General features: G+C 40.5%; 1 protein-coding gene across 4 annotated transcripts in view; it reads right to left on the minus strand.

Annotated features, from left to right (window-relative positions):
* Nucleotides 1-239: 239 nt before the first annotated feature.
* The window catches only part of XPNPEP3 (X-prolyl aminopeptidase 3), a 74,934-nt gene continuing 56,886 nt past the window's right edge, over nucleotides 240-18,287 (minus strand). For 3 of the 4 annotated variants that reach the window (XM_077914382.1, XM_077914384.1, XM_077914385.1), the window contains 4 exons: nucleotides 15,363-15,448; nucleotides 7,011-7,191; nucleotides 5,171-5,291; nucleotides 240-3,752 (listed from right to left, as the gene is read on the minus strand). In XM_077914382.1, the coding sequence (XP_077770508.1) occupies nucleotides 3,586-3,752; nucleotides 5,171-5,291; nucleotides 7,011-7,191; nucleotides 15,363-15,448 (555 nt within the window). In that variant the 3' untranslated portion in view covers nucleotides 240-3,585. The remainder of the gene's footprint in view (nucleotides 3,753-5,170; nucleotides 5,292-7,010; nucleotides 7,192-15,362; nucleotides 15,449-18,287) is intronic. The other variant, XM_077914383.1, reaches the window with a different exon arrangement.

Below are 18,287 nucleotides of genomic sequence, written 5' to 3' on the forward strand. Positions count from 1 at the left end.
CGAAGGCAGACGCTCAACCGCTGAGCCACCTAGGCGTCCCTAAAAAAAAATATTTTTAAAAATTTGTTTATTAATCTCTACCCCCCACATGGGGTTAGAATTCACAACCTCGAGATCAAGAGTTGCATGCTCTCTGGCTGAGCCAGCCAGGCCCACCTCTGTAAAAAATATTTTGTAAAACTAAATATTCTCACATTTAAAGCTGTAAAGTCTAGATTTGAAAATAACACACCCCCATACACTTTTATATTGTTTTATTGCTTATTTTTAAAATGACAGTAATAAATGCTTTTCCCCTGTTGGGGAATGACATACCTATTTTCAGGGGATAGAGCCTTAAAAAAGTAACAGCGTCTTGTCCAAACTGAACTTTCTATAATTGCACAAAAGTCATACAAAGCATTAAGAAATGCTAACAAACACTGCAGTTCTCTCATATCCTCATGAAACCTTGCTTCCAGCCGGGACCCCTGATCTGAGCAGTACTGATGCTCGCACCAAGTTCCTCAGGGACACACAGGCAGTGGTACAATGAAGAGCAGCCAGGAGGACCCATGTGCTTTGTGACAATGGACTTCTGCTCTGATTAAACGTTAGCATTTAACGATGTATTCACCTTCTCGTTAAATTAGGAACATTAAACCTCAGCTTCAAGTATATTTTCCCAGGATGAAAACTTAAACCTGACCAGCTTATGTTTTAGGCTACAGATCCCACCTCAGGAAACTAAAATTTAAAAAAAATTAACCTTTATTTTTTTATTTCCTTTATGCTGCCACTATCCTGGGCCCTTACTTTGTTTCTAATACACACACATAAATGAGCTTTATTCTCATTGCTCATATACCAGCTGAGGGATGGCAGACAGGGTCAAACTCAAATCCCAGTTTTGTTCTACTGGTAGCAGTTATTGGAGACACAGGTTACAAAGGAGCCTGAGGTCAACAGCTGGCTTAGTGGGGGTAGTCCCTGTGCAGTACTTGTGAGCTCTGACACAGACACAGGAGAAGAGGCAGCACTTCTGTGTCACATATGAGGGCTGGCTTTGAAAAATGTAACACAGCCCAATTTTTCTATCTTAATGAGTAACAATGTCTTCATCTGGGATTTTCTTATTTTATGGATCTTCATCTCAAATTAAGACATCATGTCTATGGTAGGAACTTTCCCTTTCTGACCTTACAAGATTGGTGAAAAAATAATGGTGTTTTGAAAGAAGACCCAGAGAGAACTTTCAGCCACCAGAAGTACCTTCCTAGTGTGGATACCATGGCTGTGGGGAGGGAAAGGTTTCTATTCCAGCAATTGCTACTACTGCATTTCAAATAGAAAACACGGTCTGTTTCCTGATCTACGGAAAAACAGCAATTCTTGAGGCAAACGCACAAAAGTAAGCGACAGAGGCTATCGAGACATGCTTCCTTCACTTAGATGGCATTATTAATGACCCAACCATCTCTCTTTAACTGAGGAAGAAAAACTCCAGTGTAACATTTGAAAGACTCCTGAAAATCCAGGTTTTCATTAGGAGAGCCTGGTGTATATATGAAGTATTTATTATGCTTAGACTTGGAGGAAATGCGGGGCTTGTCTGTAGTATGGCTAAAAATGAATGAGATTCCTGCACTGTGCACCACATGTGCTCAACAAATCCTGAATATGTCAGACAGCCCTCAAACACTATGCCATCTCTCAATGGTTCTGATACTCTGATTCAATGCTTAGCTACTGACTCAAAGGACAACGTGCTTGGGTCAGGGATTAAAAATCACCAGAAGAATTCTGCATAGCCATTCTAAGCAGGGCTTATAACACCTGCAGAACTTGATTAGAATCTAACCAGAAGTCTGTTTCATGTCCAGATGTGCTGCTATACATAAAAGCCACCTAGGCTTTTAGCTAGAAAGTTGAAGACCACTGAAAATAATTTATAGGAAGAAAAGGAAATTCCTTATTCCAGGATTGTAAATGAACTAAGGAAACTCAATTCAAGGAAAGGGGTGTTGGGGCCATAGAAGCCCAGACGGTGAGAAGCTAGAGTTGTGGATCTGTCTTCAGTACCCTTTTAGAAAGGAGCATAGGACTGAGAAGTTGGAGGGACGTGGGGAGGACAGGCCCAGGGATTGTGGCTGTCCAGCTGTGTGGCCATCCATTCCCACAGCTGTTTAGCAAAGCCAGAGCATTCAAGGCTGAGCACTGGCAGGACAGCATCTATATCACTCTGATTTATAGCATTATCTTTGTCTCCTGATGAAGTTGCTGCTTGTCTGCTTTTGGTTCTGTACCTTAGGTTTCCCTCATAAGATAGGCAAACCTCTAGCACTGCAAGAGAGTGTTAATCTACCCTGTTTCTTTCTTAAAATCTCTCAAATTTATGCTCTATCAACATGTTTTATACATCTTTGGCCTATATCCAGGTTTAATGGAGGTGAACATATTAGTTCTATGACAGAAGCTTCTGAATAAACCATTTGCAATAATCTAGCCCTGTTCACTCTGCAAACTGAGTTCTTGTATGAATGCAGCCAATGCTGTGTTGAGGGAAATAGGACTCTTTCCTACTGCCCTTCCAGTGCTAATATCAGAGAAATAAAAGGATCATAGGATGTTTATGGGTACTGGGTGAGTTCCATATTTTGCACTAGATGACACTGCAGAATGCAACAGGAGCAGCTCTCTGAAAACTGGTGTCATTCCTCTGGCTTCAACAGGGTAAGGGGAGGATCTACCCTTTGCCAGGGCAGCAGGTTCAAGAGTGTGTTATGAGGATCAGTATCCTATGAATCTATAAAGATACCGTGGATGCCTGGGAAAGGAATTTTCTTCAGATTGAGAATGGATGGACAGAGGTGCAGTTCTGTAGCAGACATATATATGTTTTTCTTTCTCTTCCATTTTTTCCCTCATCAAGAATCTAAACACTTTCCAGGCCATCGGCAATGAAACAGCAAGGAAAACTCAAAACTGTTTTAATAGGGTTCGCAGAATCTGGATTGGAGCTGAATGGTGGGATTGCAGGACACCAGTGACTAGGGCTCATATGGCTCCAGTAGATATGTAGTATCTGGAAGAGATGGACAGGAGTTATGGAAGATGTGTACTGGCCACCCACAATCACTGACAGGTGGCTTTTAGTATAGGCAGACAGTGGTGGTTAGCTCAAAATATAAGCATCATAAACAGCTTACGATATTAGGTAGATCTCAGCAAAAGCATAGAAAGGGAAAGAGTTGGAGAAAAGGAGAAAATTTTCTGTATATTTGTGTTAACTGGAATGCATGGACATACATAACCATGATAGTTCTGTACATTTAAAAATTAAACCTGCCTTGGTCATTAATTGTACAGAGTTAATGTTACTAAAGTTGTAGTAACATATCATTCAAAAATTCAATTTTCCAGATCTCTAGCTACTTAAAACAAAGAAAGGTCACATATACATTTTTTTACATTCATACAATTGCCATAATTCCTAAACGGAACATGTGTAGAAACATACACACAGAGACGCTCAGCCAGCACATGTGCACAGATGCGGATCTACACCCCCTCTAAACCTGAGATGCACGTGAGCTGAAGCGAGGGTCAAGAGGCCCTGTTGCATATCTGTTCGATGTCATTCATCTCTTTGGGGCAATCTGCAGAAAGGATGAGAGGTGAATCTTGAGTCACCACTACATCATCTTCAATTCGTACACCAAGACCACGAAACTTCTCTGGGGCATCTCTGTCATCTTCTGGGATATAGATCCCTGAAAAGTAGAAAACAGAACATGCTGTTCTTAAGAGGCAGTACCTGGATGATCTGGGACAAGCAAGTTAACCTTCTGTGCTACAACTGGTCTTGTAAAACTGGGATCATAAGAGTATCTGCCTAGAATTGTGGATACTAAATGAGATAGTATATATAGAAGTATGGGGGCACATAATGATCAATACATGTTGGGTGTCATTGCTAGAACTATTACTATAGTTGTTTTGTATACCAACTACTAAGGTTACTTATGAGTATGTCAATATACACTGGGAACCAGCAGATTATATAAATGTATTCTTTCTCTGCCTAATCATCCCTTGGGAAAAGGGAACTTTGCTAAAATAGGGACACAAAACACTTAAAAATATGTTGAAAAAACCTACTTTGCCTGAATAACAACAAGTTGTAGAAATACTCAAATAAGCCATAAATAAACCTGATGTACAGGATATAGTGTAAGAGAGAAACAGGAAGACTTTAACAAACATTTGGAAGATTCTAAGAGCCCACTTTCTAATCATGAAGTCAGATAAGAACAGGTCTTTCCATATTTAAGAAACTGGAAAAAAAACAAAACAAAAACTGGAAACTTCCTCCACTATACTCACATAGATGCTGCCTTGTGATAAAAAGAAAAAGATCAGTGAAGGAATATGTAATTAAACCTTAGGGAAGCACCCGTGTACCAACGAGATTAGAATGAATAAGTACATAAGGCCACAATGTAGGACTTGGGTAGTATAAAGTCAGGTCCCAGCTATAATTTATATACTTTAGAGGTGTAAATACTTGAAATCTACAGCTGAAATCCATTTTCTTGACAAAAACAGAGTTTTTAAAATCACTCCTGTAACATCAATCCTTACACTACACTGTGACCATCACTTCTCTGCTGAATTCTGCCCACTGGCCAGAATCAACAAGCTGGGGACCCATTAGATGGCCAGCTTCCTCTGAAGCTCAGTAAAAAGGACTTAGGTCCTAAGGAGAGTAATGTGGGCAGTTTAGTGTAGTCTGCAGAGGGGATGCAACTGCAAACGTGCTGAGCCTGACCGGCTTTCTGTAGGGAAACACCTGGAGGAGGCATGAGCAGCCCATCACTGCACTGACTAGTATAAACTGGCCCTGGCAAAGGCAGGGTTTAAAAAAAGATTTATTTCTTAATATCTACTTAAAGAAAGTATTCTCCATCTGTTGTTTATTGGAGAAGTCAAATTAAGCAAACTGTGTGATGTTAAATAAGAAAGCTCAAGAAAAAAAATCTCAAAGTTCCCATCTACACTAAAGAGATCTATTTTCCTGTCTCTTCTAATTTAATTATGTCAATTCAGGTAAAAATGAACAACATTTACCTTTCTCTCTGATACTATTATGTGTCTCAAGGGATCAGAGCCTGCTAGCACCCACCCTTACCTGGCTCCACTGTGATTACCATACCAGGCTGTAGAGGGAGGGAACGGGGCATGTCTGGAGTGTCATGGACATCCATCCCGAGGTAGTGGCCAACATGATGAGGGCAGTATTTCCGAGCAGCCTGGAAAAGATAATCACCACAGTGTTATTAGAGCAGCAATGACCCCGTAAGGGGAAAGCAGGGTATGTATAAGGCAGTGAGATATGTGTCAACCTCCCCATAGTTCTGTTGCTTCCATTGAAACTACCCGCGGGGGATCCCTGGGTGGCGCAGTGGTTTAGCGCCTGCCTTTGGCCCAGGGCGCGATCCTGGAGACCCGGGATCGAATCCCACATCGGGCTCCCGGTTCATGGAGCCTGCTTCTCCCTCTGCCTATGTCTCTGCCTCTCTCTCTCTCTCTGTGTGACTACCATAAATAAATAAAAAAAAAAATTAAAAAAAAAAAGAAACTACCCGCGGGCTAATGCTCCAGAGACTTGATCCACTGCTACCTTCTGTTTTTTTTTTTTTTTTTTTTTTTCACTGCTACCTTCTGAATGCAATTCTACTGATGGCCTTTGAACTAATCCAGATCTCCTTTTCCACTACTTAATACACGACATCCATGTTGACTTGGGTAACCCCAGTAATGACTATGGCAAATGAAAACCTCTTTTCTCGGGGGTGGGGGGGAGGATGATTATGTTAGAATAGTTCTCTTTTCAGTGTTCACAAGTCTTTCTCAGAAAGCTGGCTCTGGAGACCCTGAGTATCTCACAGCAACTTGTGGAGTAGGCACAGAACATCAAATTAACACAGTAATTATTAGGCATTTACCGGCTTGGATATTCCTATCTGTTAATTAGATTTGTTGGCTCCAGCAGGAGGAATTTATAGTGTCTTTCTTACCAATAAAAGAAACTCTGGCAGCCTAAACTTGGAGATGAGATGGCTTAATGGTCTACCTGGCATGGCCACCTGGCATCTTAATTTAAAGCTAAGGTTTTACATTTTTACTAAACATTATTACATTCTAGATGCAGATGAAATTCACTAAAGACGTGGCCCTTGGGGATACTGTTATTCTCACCGATGTCACTGAAGCAACAAACACCCTCCCCCGTGAACTTCTACCTTTTCAAAATCGCCACAAAGGGATTGAGAGTTAACCTCTTTTCCTTTTTGTGTCCTTTTTCACCCTGTCTGCACCAGACTTCATTTTATGTTTTCTACTACCAATTGAGCTACTTACACAGGATGCAATGACTAGAATGTGCTGCCATCTTCTGGGAGAAGTAAGTACTGACACCTTTTGTTTTAATACGTGTTAACTCCAAATCCCTCTTATAGATGAGGAATCACAAAGACTATTTCTAAATCTAATTAGTTTTCTTTCTTTCTTTTTTGAAAATAGATTTTATTTGAGAGAGAGAGAGAAAGAGATCACAAGCAGGGGGGCGGGGTAGAGGGAGAAGCCAACTCCTTGGAGCAGGGAGCCCAATGTGGGACCTGATCCCAGGACTCTGGGATCATGACCTGAGCAGAAGGCAGACACTTCACCGACAGAAGGCAGCCTCTAATAGGGTAAAAACTCAGCAGCAGGGATCCCTGGGTGGCGCAGCAGTTTAGCGCCTGCCTTTGGCCCAGGGCGCGATCCTGGAGACCCGGGATCGAATCCCACGTCGGGCTCCCGGTGCATGGAGCCTGCTTCTCCCTCTGCCTATGTCTCTGCCTCTCTCTCTCTCTGTGACTATCATAAATAAATAAAAATTAAAAAAACAAAAAACAAAAAAAAAACAAAAAAAACCTCAGCAGCACATCAGGTATATTTGAGAGCCAGGGTCACAAGAGGGGTAGTACCTTGAAGGCATTATTTCCCTTAATGTTCTTCACGATTCCCAACTCCTTAAGCTTCTGTGCTATCAGTGTCAGCATCAAGCTGTAAATGTTCTCCAAGCTTGTCCCAGGGGAGCAGAGGGTCAGACAATCTCTCTGTATCTCTAGAACAGCTTCATAGAGTTCTGCCTGAGGTGCTGTGAACCTGGGGAGAGAAAAGCCAAATCACTCACATTTGGAATAATCTCATATTGCAGGAAGTTTGCTTCTAAGTTTGATTAGAAAAACTCCAAGGTGCTAATAAGGGGGCATTGTTGATACTTAATCAGTACCAATGTATCAGTACAGACAAGACCTTAATAGTGCCCTCAATGCTCAACAGGAAGAGCAATAACTCTTTAAAAGAAAAAAAAAGATTTCATTCATTCATTCATTCATTCATTTGAGACACAGAAAGAGAGAGGCAGAGACATAGGCAGAGGAAGAAGCAGGCTCCATGGAGGGAGCCCGATGTGGGACTTGATCCCTGAACTCCAGGATCAGGCCCTGAGTCAAAGGCAGACACTCAAAACGCTGAGCCATCCAGGCATCCCAAACAATAACTCTTCGAGCTGGGGCATCAACAGCCTCTCTTTCAAACGATCAGCAGATACACATGAGGTGAGGCTAGCAGATGCACCACCCAGCCATGGATGCAATCGGAGGGCCAGACCAGGCTCATCCTTGATCCTTAATATATATATATTTTTTACCGTAAAAACAAAACAAAACAAAGGGATGCACTTCCTGTAGGTAAAGCAGATATCAGAAGATAAACTAGTAGATACTTTGGCTACTAGTAACTTGTAGTTTCTTTCTTTCCTTTTTTAACTTGTAGTTTCTAGGTGTCCTTAGAATAATAATTTCTTTAGCCATCATGGGGAAAAATGAGAAAAAATTAAGCTGGCATGGAATATGATATGTATTTTCTACACTGTTGATGGCAGTGTAAATTAGTATAGCCAACTAAATGAAAGGCCTTAATAATGATACTCACGGGTCAGCCCGGGTGGCTCAGCAGTTTAGCGCTGCCTTCAGCCCAGGGCCTGATCCTGGAGACTCGGGATTGAGTCCCATGTCAGGCTCCCTGCATGGAGCCTGCTTTTCCCTCTGCCTCTTTCTCTGTCTGTCGTGAATAAATAAATAAAATCTTAAAAAAAAAATCCACATATAACTTAAAAAAATACAATAATGATACTCATAAAATTTGAGTTTGTAATTCTGTTCTAAGACTCCATCCTAAAAAAATATTTGGAATTCAAAAAAAGCTGACTATATAAAAATATTTTAAAAAAATAATTTTAACAGATCTGTTCTAAATGTCCCCTCAAAATTCATATGTTGAAGTCCTGTTAGTGTGGCTGTATTTGGAGACAAGGCCTCCAAAAGAAGTAACTAAGGTTACATGAGGTCGTAAGAGTGGAGCCCTATTCTGCTAGAATTAGTGTCTTTATAAGAGACACCACAGCTTACTTTCTCTGGCTCTTCGTGTGGAAGAGGTCACGTGAGTCCACAGCAAGATGGCAGCTGCTTAGAGGTCAAGAGAAGAGGCCTCTGGAGGAAACCTACCTTGCTAGTACCTTGATCTTGGACTTTCCAGCCTTCAAAACTGTGAGAAATAAACTTCTGTTGTTTAAGCCACCCAGTCTGTTGTATTTTGTTATGGTAACCTGAGCTGACAAATACACATCCCCTTGGTGCAGTTCAACATATTACTTTGCCTTTTTTATTTCTTTTTTTTAAATAAATTTTTTATTGGTGTTCAATTTACCAACATACAGAATAACACCCAGTGCTCATCCTGTCAAGTGCTTCCCTCAGTGCCCGTCACCCATTCACCCCCACCCCCCGCCCTCCTCCCCTTCCACCACCCCTAGTTCATTTCCCAGAGTTAGGAGTCTTTATGTTCTGTCTCCCTTTCTGCTATTTCCTACCCATTTCTTCTTCCTTCCCTTCTATTCCCTTTCACTATTATTTATATTCCCCAAATGAATGAGAACATATAATGTTTGTCCTTCTCCGATTGACTTACTTCACTCAGCATAATACCCTCCAGTTCCATCCACATTGAAGCAAATGGTGGGTATTTGTTGTTTCTAATGGCTGAGTAATATTCCATTGTATACATAAAACACATCTTCTTTATCCATTCATCTTTCGATGGACACCAAGGCTCCTTCCACAGTTTGGCTATTGTGGACATTGCTGCTATAAACATTGGGGTGCAGGTGTCCCGGCGTTTCATTGCATCTGTATCTTTGGGGTAAATCCCCAGCCTTTTTTATTTCTTACAATTTGGCAGTTGGATCCCAAGAATGAATCAGACTCAGGTTCAATCCCTTTGGCAAGGTTGGCTATATGTAGTACTTGGCAAAATTATAGGAGGCACATAATATCTGATAGTCTCTCTTTGTGATCTTAGTAGCCATGGATCCTTAAGTGCCTATACATTTTTTAAAATAAGTTTTTTAATACAGTTTATTTTTAAAAGATTGATCATTCATTCATTCATTCATTCATTCATTCATTCATGAGAGACAGAGAGAGAAAGAGAGGCAGGGACACAGGCAGAGGGAGAAGCAGGCTCCATGCAGGGAGACCAATGTGGGGCTCGATCCAGGGTCTCCAGGATCATGCCCTGGGCTGAAGGCGGCGCTAAACCACTGAGCCACCGGGGCTGCCCTAAGTGCTTATACATTAATGGGTGTTGCAAAATGGCAATAATTTGCATTCTATAATTTCTTTTTCATTCATTTCATGGAAAATTTTTTTTGGAAAAATTTTTAAAAAGATTTTATTTATTTATTTTACAGAGAAAGAGAGCACATGCAGGGAGAGGGGCAGGTAGAGGGAGAGGGAGAAGCAGGCTCCCTGTTGAGCAGGGAGCCTGATGCAAGGCTTGGCGCTTAACCAACTAAGCCAACTATGTGCCCCCATTTCATGGAATTTTTAAAAAACATTTTATTTATTTATTTGAGGGGGGTAAGAAGAGACAGCAAGAGAGAGAGAGAGAGAGAGAAAACAAGCAGGGGGATAGAAGAGGGAGAAGCAGACTCTTCACTGAGCAGGGAGACCAATGCGGGGCTCAATCCCAGGACCTCGAGATCATGACCTGAGCGAAGGCAGATAAATGCTTAAGTGACTGAGCCACCCAGGCACCCCTCATGGAGTATTTTTAAAGAGACATTTACTCTATTTGGTTATCCAGTGTCAGAGTTTATGTATGAAAGGTAGGATGAGGGCAGTCCTGGGTCGGGCTCCCTGCATGGAGCCTGCTTCTCCCTCTGCCTGTGTCTCTGCCTCTCTCTCTGTGTATTCTCATGAATAAATAAATAAAATCTTAAAAAAAATAAAATAAAAGGTAGGATGAATATTTCATTCTTTAATTTACCACTTTCCAATATAATGAATTGATTCCCATCATCCTCCGAAGATGAACGATTTTTAAAAAATTATTATGAAAAAAATTATCATTATGAACTCATGAATTTGAACGTATTTGATGGACTGAAGTTATTACCATTATTGAAACTCAAAGTTTCCTATCTTTGACCTGTGGGACTTCTTCAAGTTCATTCCTGAGTCTTTTTGACACGACCCCATTGGTGTTTTGCTCATTTCCTTGTTATCTGGTATTCTAAGATGTTCCAGGCTTCATCTTATAAATTTCCTGATCCAGACCCGGAGTCAGCCCACTTTCATTTATTTTAGTGAAAAATTATGTTTCAAGATCATAATCAAGGCACTAGCGATACTCACTGCTACTAAGTTGATCATAGTTTCTAGCCTTTTCAGTGGACAAACAGGGAAGGGGAAAAATATATAAAGAAAAAAAATCATTTGAGTTCATATTGGTATCAATTAAAAGTTGAGACTACTGGGATGCCTGGGTGGCTCAGCGGCTAAACATCTGTTTTTGGCTCAGGGAGTGATCCCAGAGTCCCAGGATAGAGTCCCACATCAGGCTTCCTGGATGGAGCCTGTTTCTCCCTCTGCCTATGTTTCTGCCTCTCTCTCTGTGTCTTTCATGAATAAATAAAATTTGAGACTATAGAGCTTTTACATAACCTCTCCATATTTCATTTGCCTTTTTTCTTCCATATTATGCATCGTAGTCCTCAAGGACACAAGGGGGCAGCATTAAAATGATCTCTCTTTTGTTTTATTTTTATTTATTTATTTTTAAAAATATTTTATTTATTCATGGGGGGTGGGGGTGGGCAAAGACACAGGCAGAGGGACAAGCAGGCTCCATGCAGGGAGCCCAACATGGGACTCGATCCCGGGTCTCCAGGATCACACCCCGAGCCGAAAGCAGGCACCAAACCGCTGAGCCACTGGGGCTGCCCTTTCTTTTGTTTTATTATTTGTTTTTACAGTTTGCTTATTTATTTATGTAAATGATCTCTACACTCAACATGGGCTTGAACTCACGACCCTGAGATCAAGAGTTGCATGCTATTCTGACTGAGCCAACCAAGTGCCCCTCTATCTTTTTTGTTTTAATCCCCTATCACAGACACACACACCAGTCTCAGAATACCAATACAAATATAACAAATCGAAGCGCTGAAAATAGTTTTTTTTTTAATATGCTCCATCCATTCCCAATTACTACAATGATGTCTTCCTGTCTTCCTCTTAGCTTCATTTAGTCTTAATTCTATAGTCAACTGTTTCTCATGTTTAGCTCAATGTCTCTAGTCACTTTGGTCATCTGAAGCTCATGCTCTAGCACAGCACTAACTAGTAAACCTTCCTGTGCTGATGTGTTGTCCTGTGTGTTTGTTGTCCAATATGGTACCCACTAGTCACATATGACTGCTGAGCACTTGAAATGTGGCCAGTTCAAGTGAAAAACTAATGTAAATTTGATTAATATTAATTTAAATGTGAGTCATCCCATGGGACTAGTGACTGGTTTTCATATTGGATCACACAGCACTAGCAGATTCCTCATGGGAGTAATTCTTAAGTTCCTTCAGAACAATCTGTGCCCTTTATAGCTAAAAGTTGCTTTTGTTGTATATAAAATCTTTGGCTTAAGCTTTTGTTGAGTATCTCAATATATTACTCTATTTTATAATTGTATAAAACATTGCTTTTGAAAAGTCTGATGATAGGGCAGCCCTGGTGGCACAGCGGTTTAGCGCCGCCTGCAGCCCAGGGCATAATCCTGGAGACCTGGGATTGAGTCCCATGTCGGGCTCCCTGCATGGAGCCTGCTTCTCCCTCTGCCTGTGTCTCTGCCTCTCTCTCTCTCGCTCTGTGTCTCTCATGAATAAATAAAATAAAATCTTAAAAAAAAAAAAGTCTGATGATAATCTAATTTCCTTTCTTTTATAAATTATGTGTTCTTTTTTTCTGGACCCCAAAGGAATTTTTCTTTTTCTTGTAGGTTCAGAATTTCACTAGACTAGGTCTTTGTGTTGCTTTTTCTGGGCTGATATTCTCAGGTAAATGATGTGCTCTTTCAAAAGTAGTTTCAAAATTTTTTTCATTTAAGGAAAATTTTATCGAATTGTAGTTTTTAGGATTGGTTCTCTTCCCTTGCTTTCATTTTCTTCTTCAGAGCTTCCTTTACGTGTATGTTCTAACTTCTTTGCCTATTTTAAATACTTGCCATATTCCCTGTGATTTTTTCTCTGTATTTCATTTTGATTTTTAAAGTTTTCTTCCCTTTCATCCTTTCTATTTGTTGTTAAGGCTTTACTTTACTGTACTTCATTGCTAGTGTGTATCTTTCAATCCGGTCTTTTTTCTGGTGTGCTTTTTTATTTTATTTCCATTTCTTTCCTGAGTGTTGTTACTTTGTTTCTGAGATTTTTCCAATTTTGATTTGTGTTGTTCTTTCATGTCTTGAATGATGTGCTTAAAAAACTCTGGCTTGCTTTAAAATAGTAGGCCACTGCTTTGGTTTCTTTTATAGCCACGTCTTTCCGGTATGTTCCCATTTCCTATTATCAGTAGGGATGTTACATGCTCTTCATTCCTTTTCTGCCCTTAATTAACCTTGTATGAGGTTAACCAAGATACGTTTTTATTGCTTATTTTATGTGGAATTAAATTTCCTTAACTTTTAGAATGAGGTAGGATTTAGGAAAGATTTTAACATCACAGAGCGCACACTTCTGTTGTTCTTGTGTAGGGGTAAACAATATGGCAGCTTGCTTTCAATTACTCTCTCCCTCTTTGATTGATTTTTATTTTTTAATATTTTATTTAAATTCAATTTGCCAACATATAGTATAACACCCAGTGCTCATTTTATCATGTCCTCTCCCCCTTTTTGATTTGGGTATTTCATTCCTTCCTCTTTCTTGTCCCCAACCTCTTTAATTTCTATTCTACTTCCAGCAGTTTCTTAGTGTGAGAAGGGAGCACAGCACCCTCACACTTCCTCAGGACTTTGGAGTGGCAAAATTTTCCCATTTTCAGTTTCTGTTCTCAAATTGGCTCACCATCCTTTCCAGCGAATAGTTGCTGGTTATTTACAAATACCTTTATTCTCAGGTATGTCAGGTAGCTTCCTCTACCTCTACTACTACTGTTTTGTTCTTCTTCCTTCTACACAGACACTGATACCATCTAGGCCTTGTAGTTGTGTAGAGTGTGTTCATAACTGTTTGTATTTAGGATTTAAGTGATATCCTAACACCCAGTGTTTTGTTTTGTTACCTAGTAGCTCTATTATTATTTGACAATTTGGAGAGACTGAACAACTATGCTTTTGCTACCATCTCCCCAGAATCTCTGGTTCTTTTTTCTTTTTTTTCTTTTTTTTAAAGATTTATTTATTTGAGAGATAGAGTATGAGAGAGAAGAGCATGAGTGGGGTAGGGCACAGAGGGAGAAGCAGGCTCTCCACCAAGCCTGATGTGGGGCACTATCCCAGGACTCCAGGATCATGACCTGAGCTGAAGTCAGATGCCCAAGGAACTGAGCCACCCACACACCCCTCTGGTTCTTATTTTTTAGTTTCTTATTTCTTACTGGGACTCTCCATCTGTTCACTCACTGTACTTATATATGTTCCTTTAACTCTGTGAACATATCTGTAATAGCTGCTTTAAAGTCCTTGTCTGGGGGCACCGGGTAGCTCAGTCTGCCTTTGGCTCAGATCATGATCCCAGGGTCCTGGGTTCCCTCTTGACCCCCTGGCTAATGCTCTCTCTCTCTCTCAAATAAATAAAATCTTAAAAAGAAAACATAAAGTCCTTGTCTCCTAATTGAAATATCAGGATTATTCAGGATCTGCTTTTATTGACTGCATTTTTCTTGATTATGGATAATTTTCTGATTTTTTCATGCCTAGTAATTTTTTTAACTGAATACTGGAATTACTTTTGTAATCAGAAAATAATAAATACTTCAACTTTATTTATTTGTCTTTTTTTTTTTAATTTTTATTTATTTATGATAGTTACAGAGAGAGAGAGAGGGAGGCAGAGACACAGGCAGAGGGAGAAGCAGGCTCCATGCACCGGGAGCCCGATGTGGGATTCGATCCCGGGTCTCCAGGATCGCGCCCTAGGCCAAAGGCAGGCGCCAAACCGCTGCGCCACCCAGGGATCCCTTATTTGTCTTTTTGAAAGCTTTTATTTTTAAGTAATCTCTACACCTAACGTGGGGCTTGAATACGAAGTACAACTGAAGCTCAAGTCATGTCCTCCACTGACTGAGCCAGCCAGGTACCCCTCAAATTTATTTTTTTCAAATGTGAATGTGGGATCCCTGGGTGGCGCAGCGGTTTAGTGCCTGCCTTTGGCCCAGGGCACGATCCTGGAGACCCGGGATCGAATCCCACATCGGGCTCCCGGTGCATGGAGCCTGCTTCTCCCTCTGCCTATGTCTCTGCCTCTCTCTCTCTGTGTGACTATCATAAATAAATAAAAATTAAAAAAAAAAAAAATCAAATGTGAATGTGTGTTAACGAGGTGTATCTAAATGCCTGATCCTATGATATGATGAATAAAACAGTCTTAGAGGGGATCCCTGGGTGGCTCAGCAGTTTAGCGCCTGCCTTTGGCCCAGGGCACGATCCTCGAGTCCCGGGATCGAGTCCTGAGTCAGGCTCCCGGCATGGAGCCTGCTTCTCCCTCTGCCTGTGTCTCTGCCTCTCTTTCTCTATCATGAATAAATAAATAAATCTAAATAAATAAATAAATAAATAAATAAATAAATAAATAAAACAGTCTTAGAGAGTAATCAGGAGCTTTGCAAAGGCAGTTAACCTGAGCTAGAGGGGACTTGTATATTTGTTTAGTCATTTATTGCTAATACACCCATATTCCAACTCATACTCCTAAGAAGCAGTGGGATACGTAGAAATCCTACCTGCCATTGACAGGCCAGGTACGGGTTATGTCACTCACATAGCAAGAAGACTCACAACCTCCATCCAGCAGCACCATTTCTCCATCCTGCAACAAAAGTATATGTCAAAGTAGGTGACCTTATGGTTGTCACTTGTTTTTTCTAATTTAAACTCTTTGTGTTTTTTATTTTATATATATATTTGAAAAACTAATTTAAAAGAGACTAATCTTGTTTGGTTCCTTCTTACAAGAAATAGCATCTCAATTTTTCAAATGAATTCACATGGACTCAAGAAAGTGGTCACTGCAAGTAGTACATGGGCACAGGAACCACACTGCTTAGGTTTGAATTACTACATGTAAACAGCACATCATAAATGGTACCATTATCACTATTATGTTTAAAAATCCTGGGATCCCTGGGTGGCGCAGCGGTTTGGCGCCTGCCTTTGGCCCAGGGTGCGATCCTGGAGACCCGGGATCGAATCCCACGTCGGGCTCCCGGTGCATGGAGCCTGCTTCTCCCTCTGCCTGTGTCTCTGCCTCTCTCTCTCTCTCTTTCTCTGTGACTATCATAAATAAATAAAAAATTAAAAAAAAAAAAGCAAGCTCTTTAAAAAAAATAAATAAATAAAAATCCTATATATTTGGTATTCAGGGCCTTATTCAAATACAACTACTCTTAACCATTTAACTTTAGAATATCACTTCTCTTTTTGCTCCCCATCAAAATATATATGGGGAAAGAAGAAAACTTTGGGTTTATCTCTCTTTTGTTCTTTACTTGTCATGTTATATTGAAATTATTTATTTATGTCCTTGAAGACAGGGGCACATCTTATTTATATATAAATAAACACACAACTTGGCACATAGTAGAATAATGGTTCAATGGTTATATATATATATATATATTTAATAACGGCAACTCTGAAGAATGGATGTGGTTTTTGTTTCTGGCAAAATGATAGAATACATTTCTTGTTAGAAAACAGACCCTGGATAAAAATATATTTTACAGGGGATCCCTGGGTGGCTCAGCGGTTTGGCGCCTGCCTTTGGCTCAGGCCGTGATCCTGGAGACCGGGGATCGAGTCCCACATTGGGCTCCCTGCATGGGGCCTGCTTCTCCCTCTGCCTCTCTCTGTGTGTCTTTCATATGAATAAATAAATAAAATCTTAAAAAAAAATATTTTACAAAAAGTTGACATTACATAATGTAAGAGATCTCTTAAAGGCTTTTCTCTCTCTTGAAAAAGGAACCCCATAACTGAAAGTAGAGCTGACGGTAGCGATAAGGTAATGGTACAGTATATATAAAAAAGGAGAGGTTGCCCTGAGGTCCTACAGCAAAAATGGGGGGATAATGAGCCAAAGATTCTCATAGGGGATACAAGAGTCTCAGGTTATTAAGACCACTTACTTCTGGCAAAAGTATATTCAAACAACTTCTAGAGGAAATTTCCCCCAAATATGGGCTGGCATGATTTCCAAAAAAAATAACATCAAGCAAATAAAATATGAGCTCTCAACCAAAGGTCGTCAAGCACACAAGGTAGGTCACTGTATGTGAGAGTCAGCAAGAACAGCATATATCAAATTTAGATTTTCCAGGACTTCAGATAATGGAATGATTAGATACAGGATAGCTATTACAAAATGTTTAAAGGGATAAAGAACAGGACTACAAAGTTGAATAAGCAACAGTAGACAATTGAAAAGAACTATGCCAATTTGAAAGAAACCAGAAGGAAAGAAAAAACAACTTCTGAACTCAATCACTCAGTAGATGGCTGAAGAAGCAGATTAGACAACTGAAGGGAAACTGGCTTCCTGAAGACAGACCTACCCAATCCCCTAGAATATAACAGAGAGACAAGACAAATGTAAACATGAAAGCTAGCTTACTGGAAACAGAAAGGTCTAACACACATCTACCTGAAACTGTTGAAGGAGCAAATAGAGAGCATGTAGGAGAGCCAATATCTATACCAATGTCTGAGAATTTCCTAGAACCAATGAAGACATGAATAACAGATTCAGGAAGGGGAAGGTATCATAATGACCATGTAAAAATAAATCTATTCTTAGACACATAATAAAACGAAAAAATACCAAAGGAAAAGAAATCGTTTTTAAAAGATTATTCACTTTTTAGAGAGTGCAAGGCTGAGTAAGTGGTGGGGGGAGAGGTGCGGGGGGGGGAGGTGGAGAGAGACAGAGTCTTAAGGAGACTCCTCACTGAGCACTGAGTCCAAGGTGAGGCTCCGTCTTAGGGCCCTGAGATCAGGATTTGAGTCAAAATCAAGAGTTGGATGCCCAACCGACTAAGCTACCCAGGTGCACCCCCCCAAAGGAAAAGAAATCTTAAAGTAGTCAAAACAAAAAGAGATTTCCCATAAGGAATGGTAATTACTGTTTTTGTTTGTTTTCATTTGTTTTAAAGATTTTATTTATTTGGGAAGGAGGAAGAGAGCAAGCGCATGAGCACAAGCTCAAGTGGGGGAGAGGCAGAGGGAGAAGCAGGTTCCCCACTGAGCAGGGAACTTGACACTGGCCTGGATCCCCAAACCCCGGGATCATGACCTGAGTTGAAGGCAGACGCTTAACTGACTGAGCCAAGGAGCACCCAGGTGCTCCTTGTTTGTTTTTAATCTGCAACACTGAAAGTCAGAAGAAAGGGGAGTGATACATTAATGTTGATGACTAAAATGAATCTAGGATAGTTTCCTTGGCATAGCCATTATCAAGAATTGAGAATGATGATAAAGATATTTTGGCTAAACAAAAATAGAAAATTTTATCAGGCCACAGACCTGCACCTAAAGGATTTTCTTCAGGTTGAAGGAAGGTGATCCCAGGAGGGCCATTTAAGATGTAAGAAGGAGGGATCCCTGGGTGGCGCAGCGGTTTGGCGCCTGCCTTTAGCCCAGGGCGCGATCCA

This window comes from Canis aureus, chromosome 11 (genome assembly GCF_053574225.1).
Source record: "Canis aureus isolate CA01 chromosome 11, VMU_Caureus_v.1.0, whole genome shotgun sequence".
Lineage (NCBI taxonomy): Eukaryota > Metazoa > Chordata > Mammalia > Carnivora > Canidae > Canis > Canis aureus.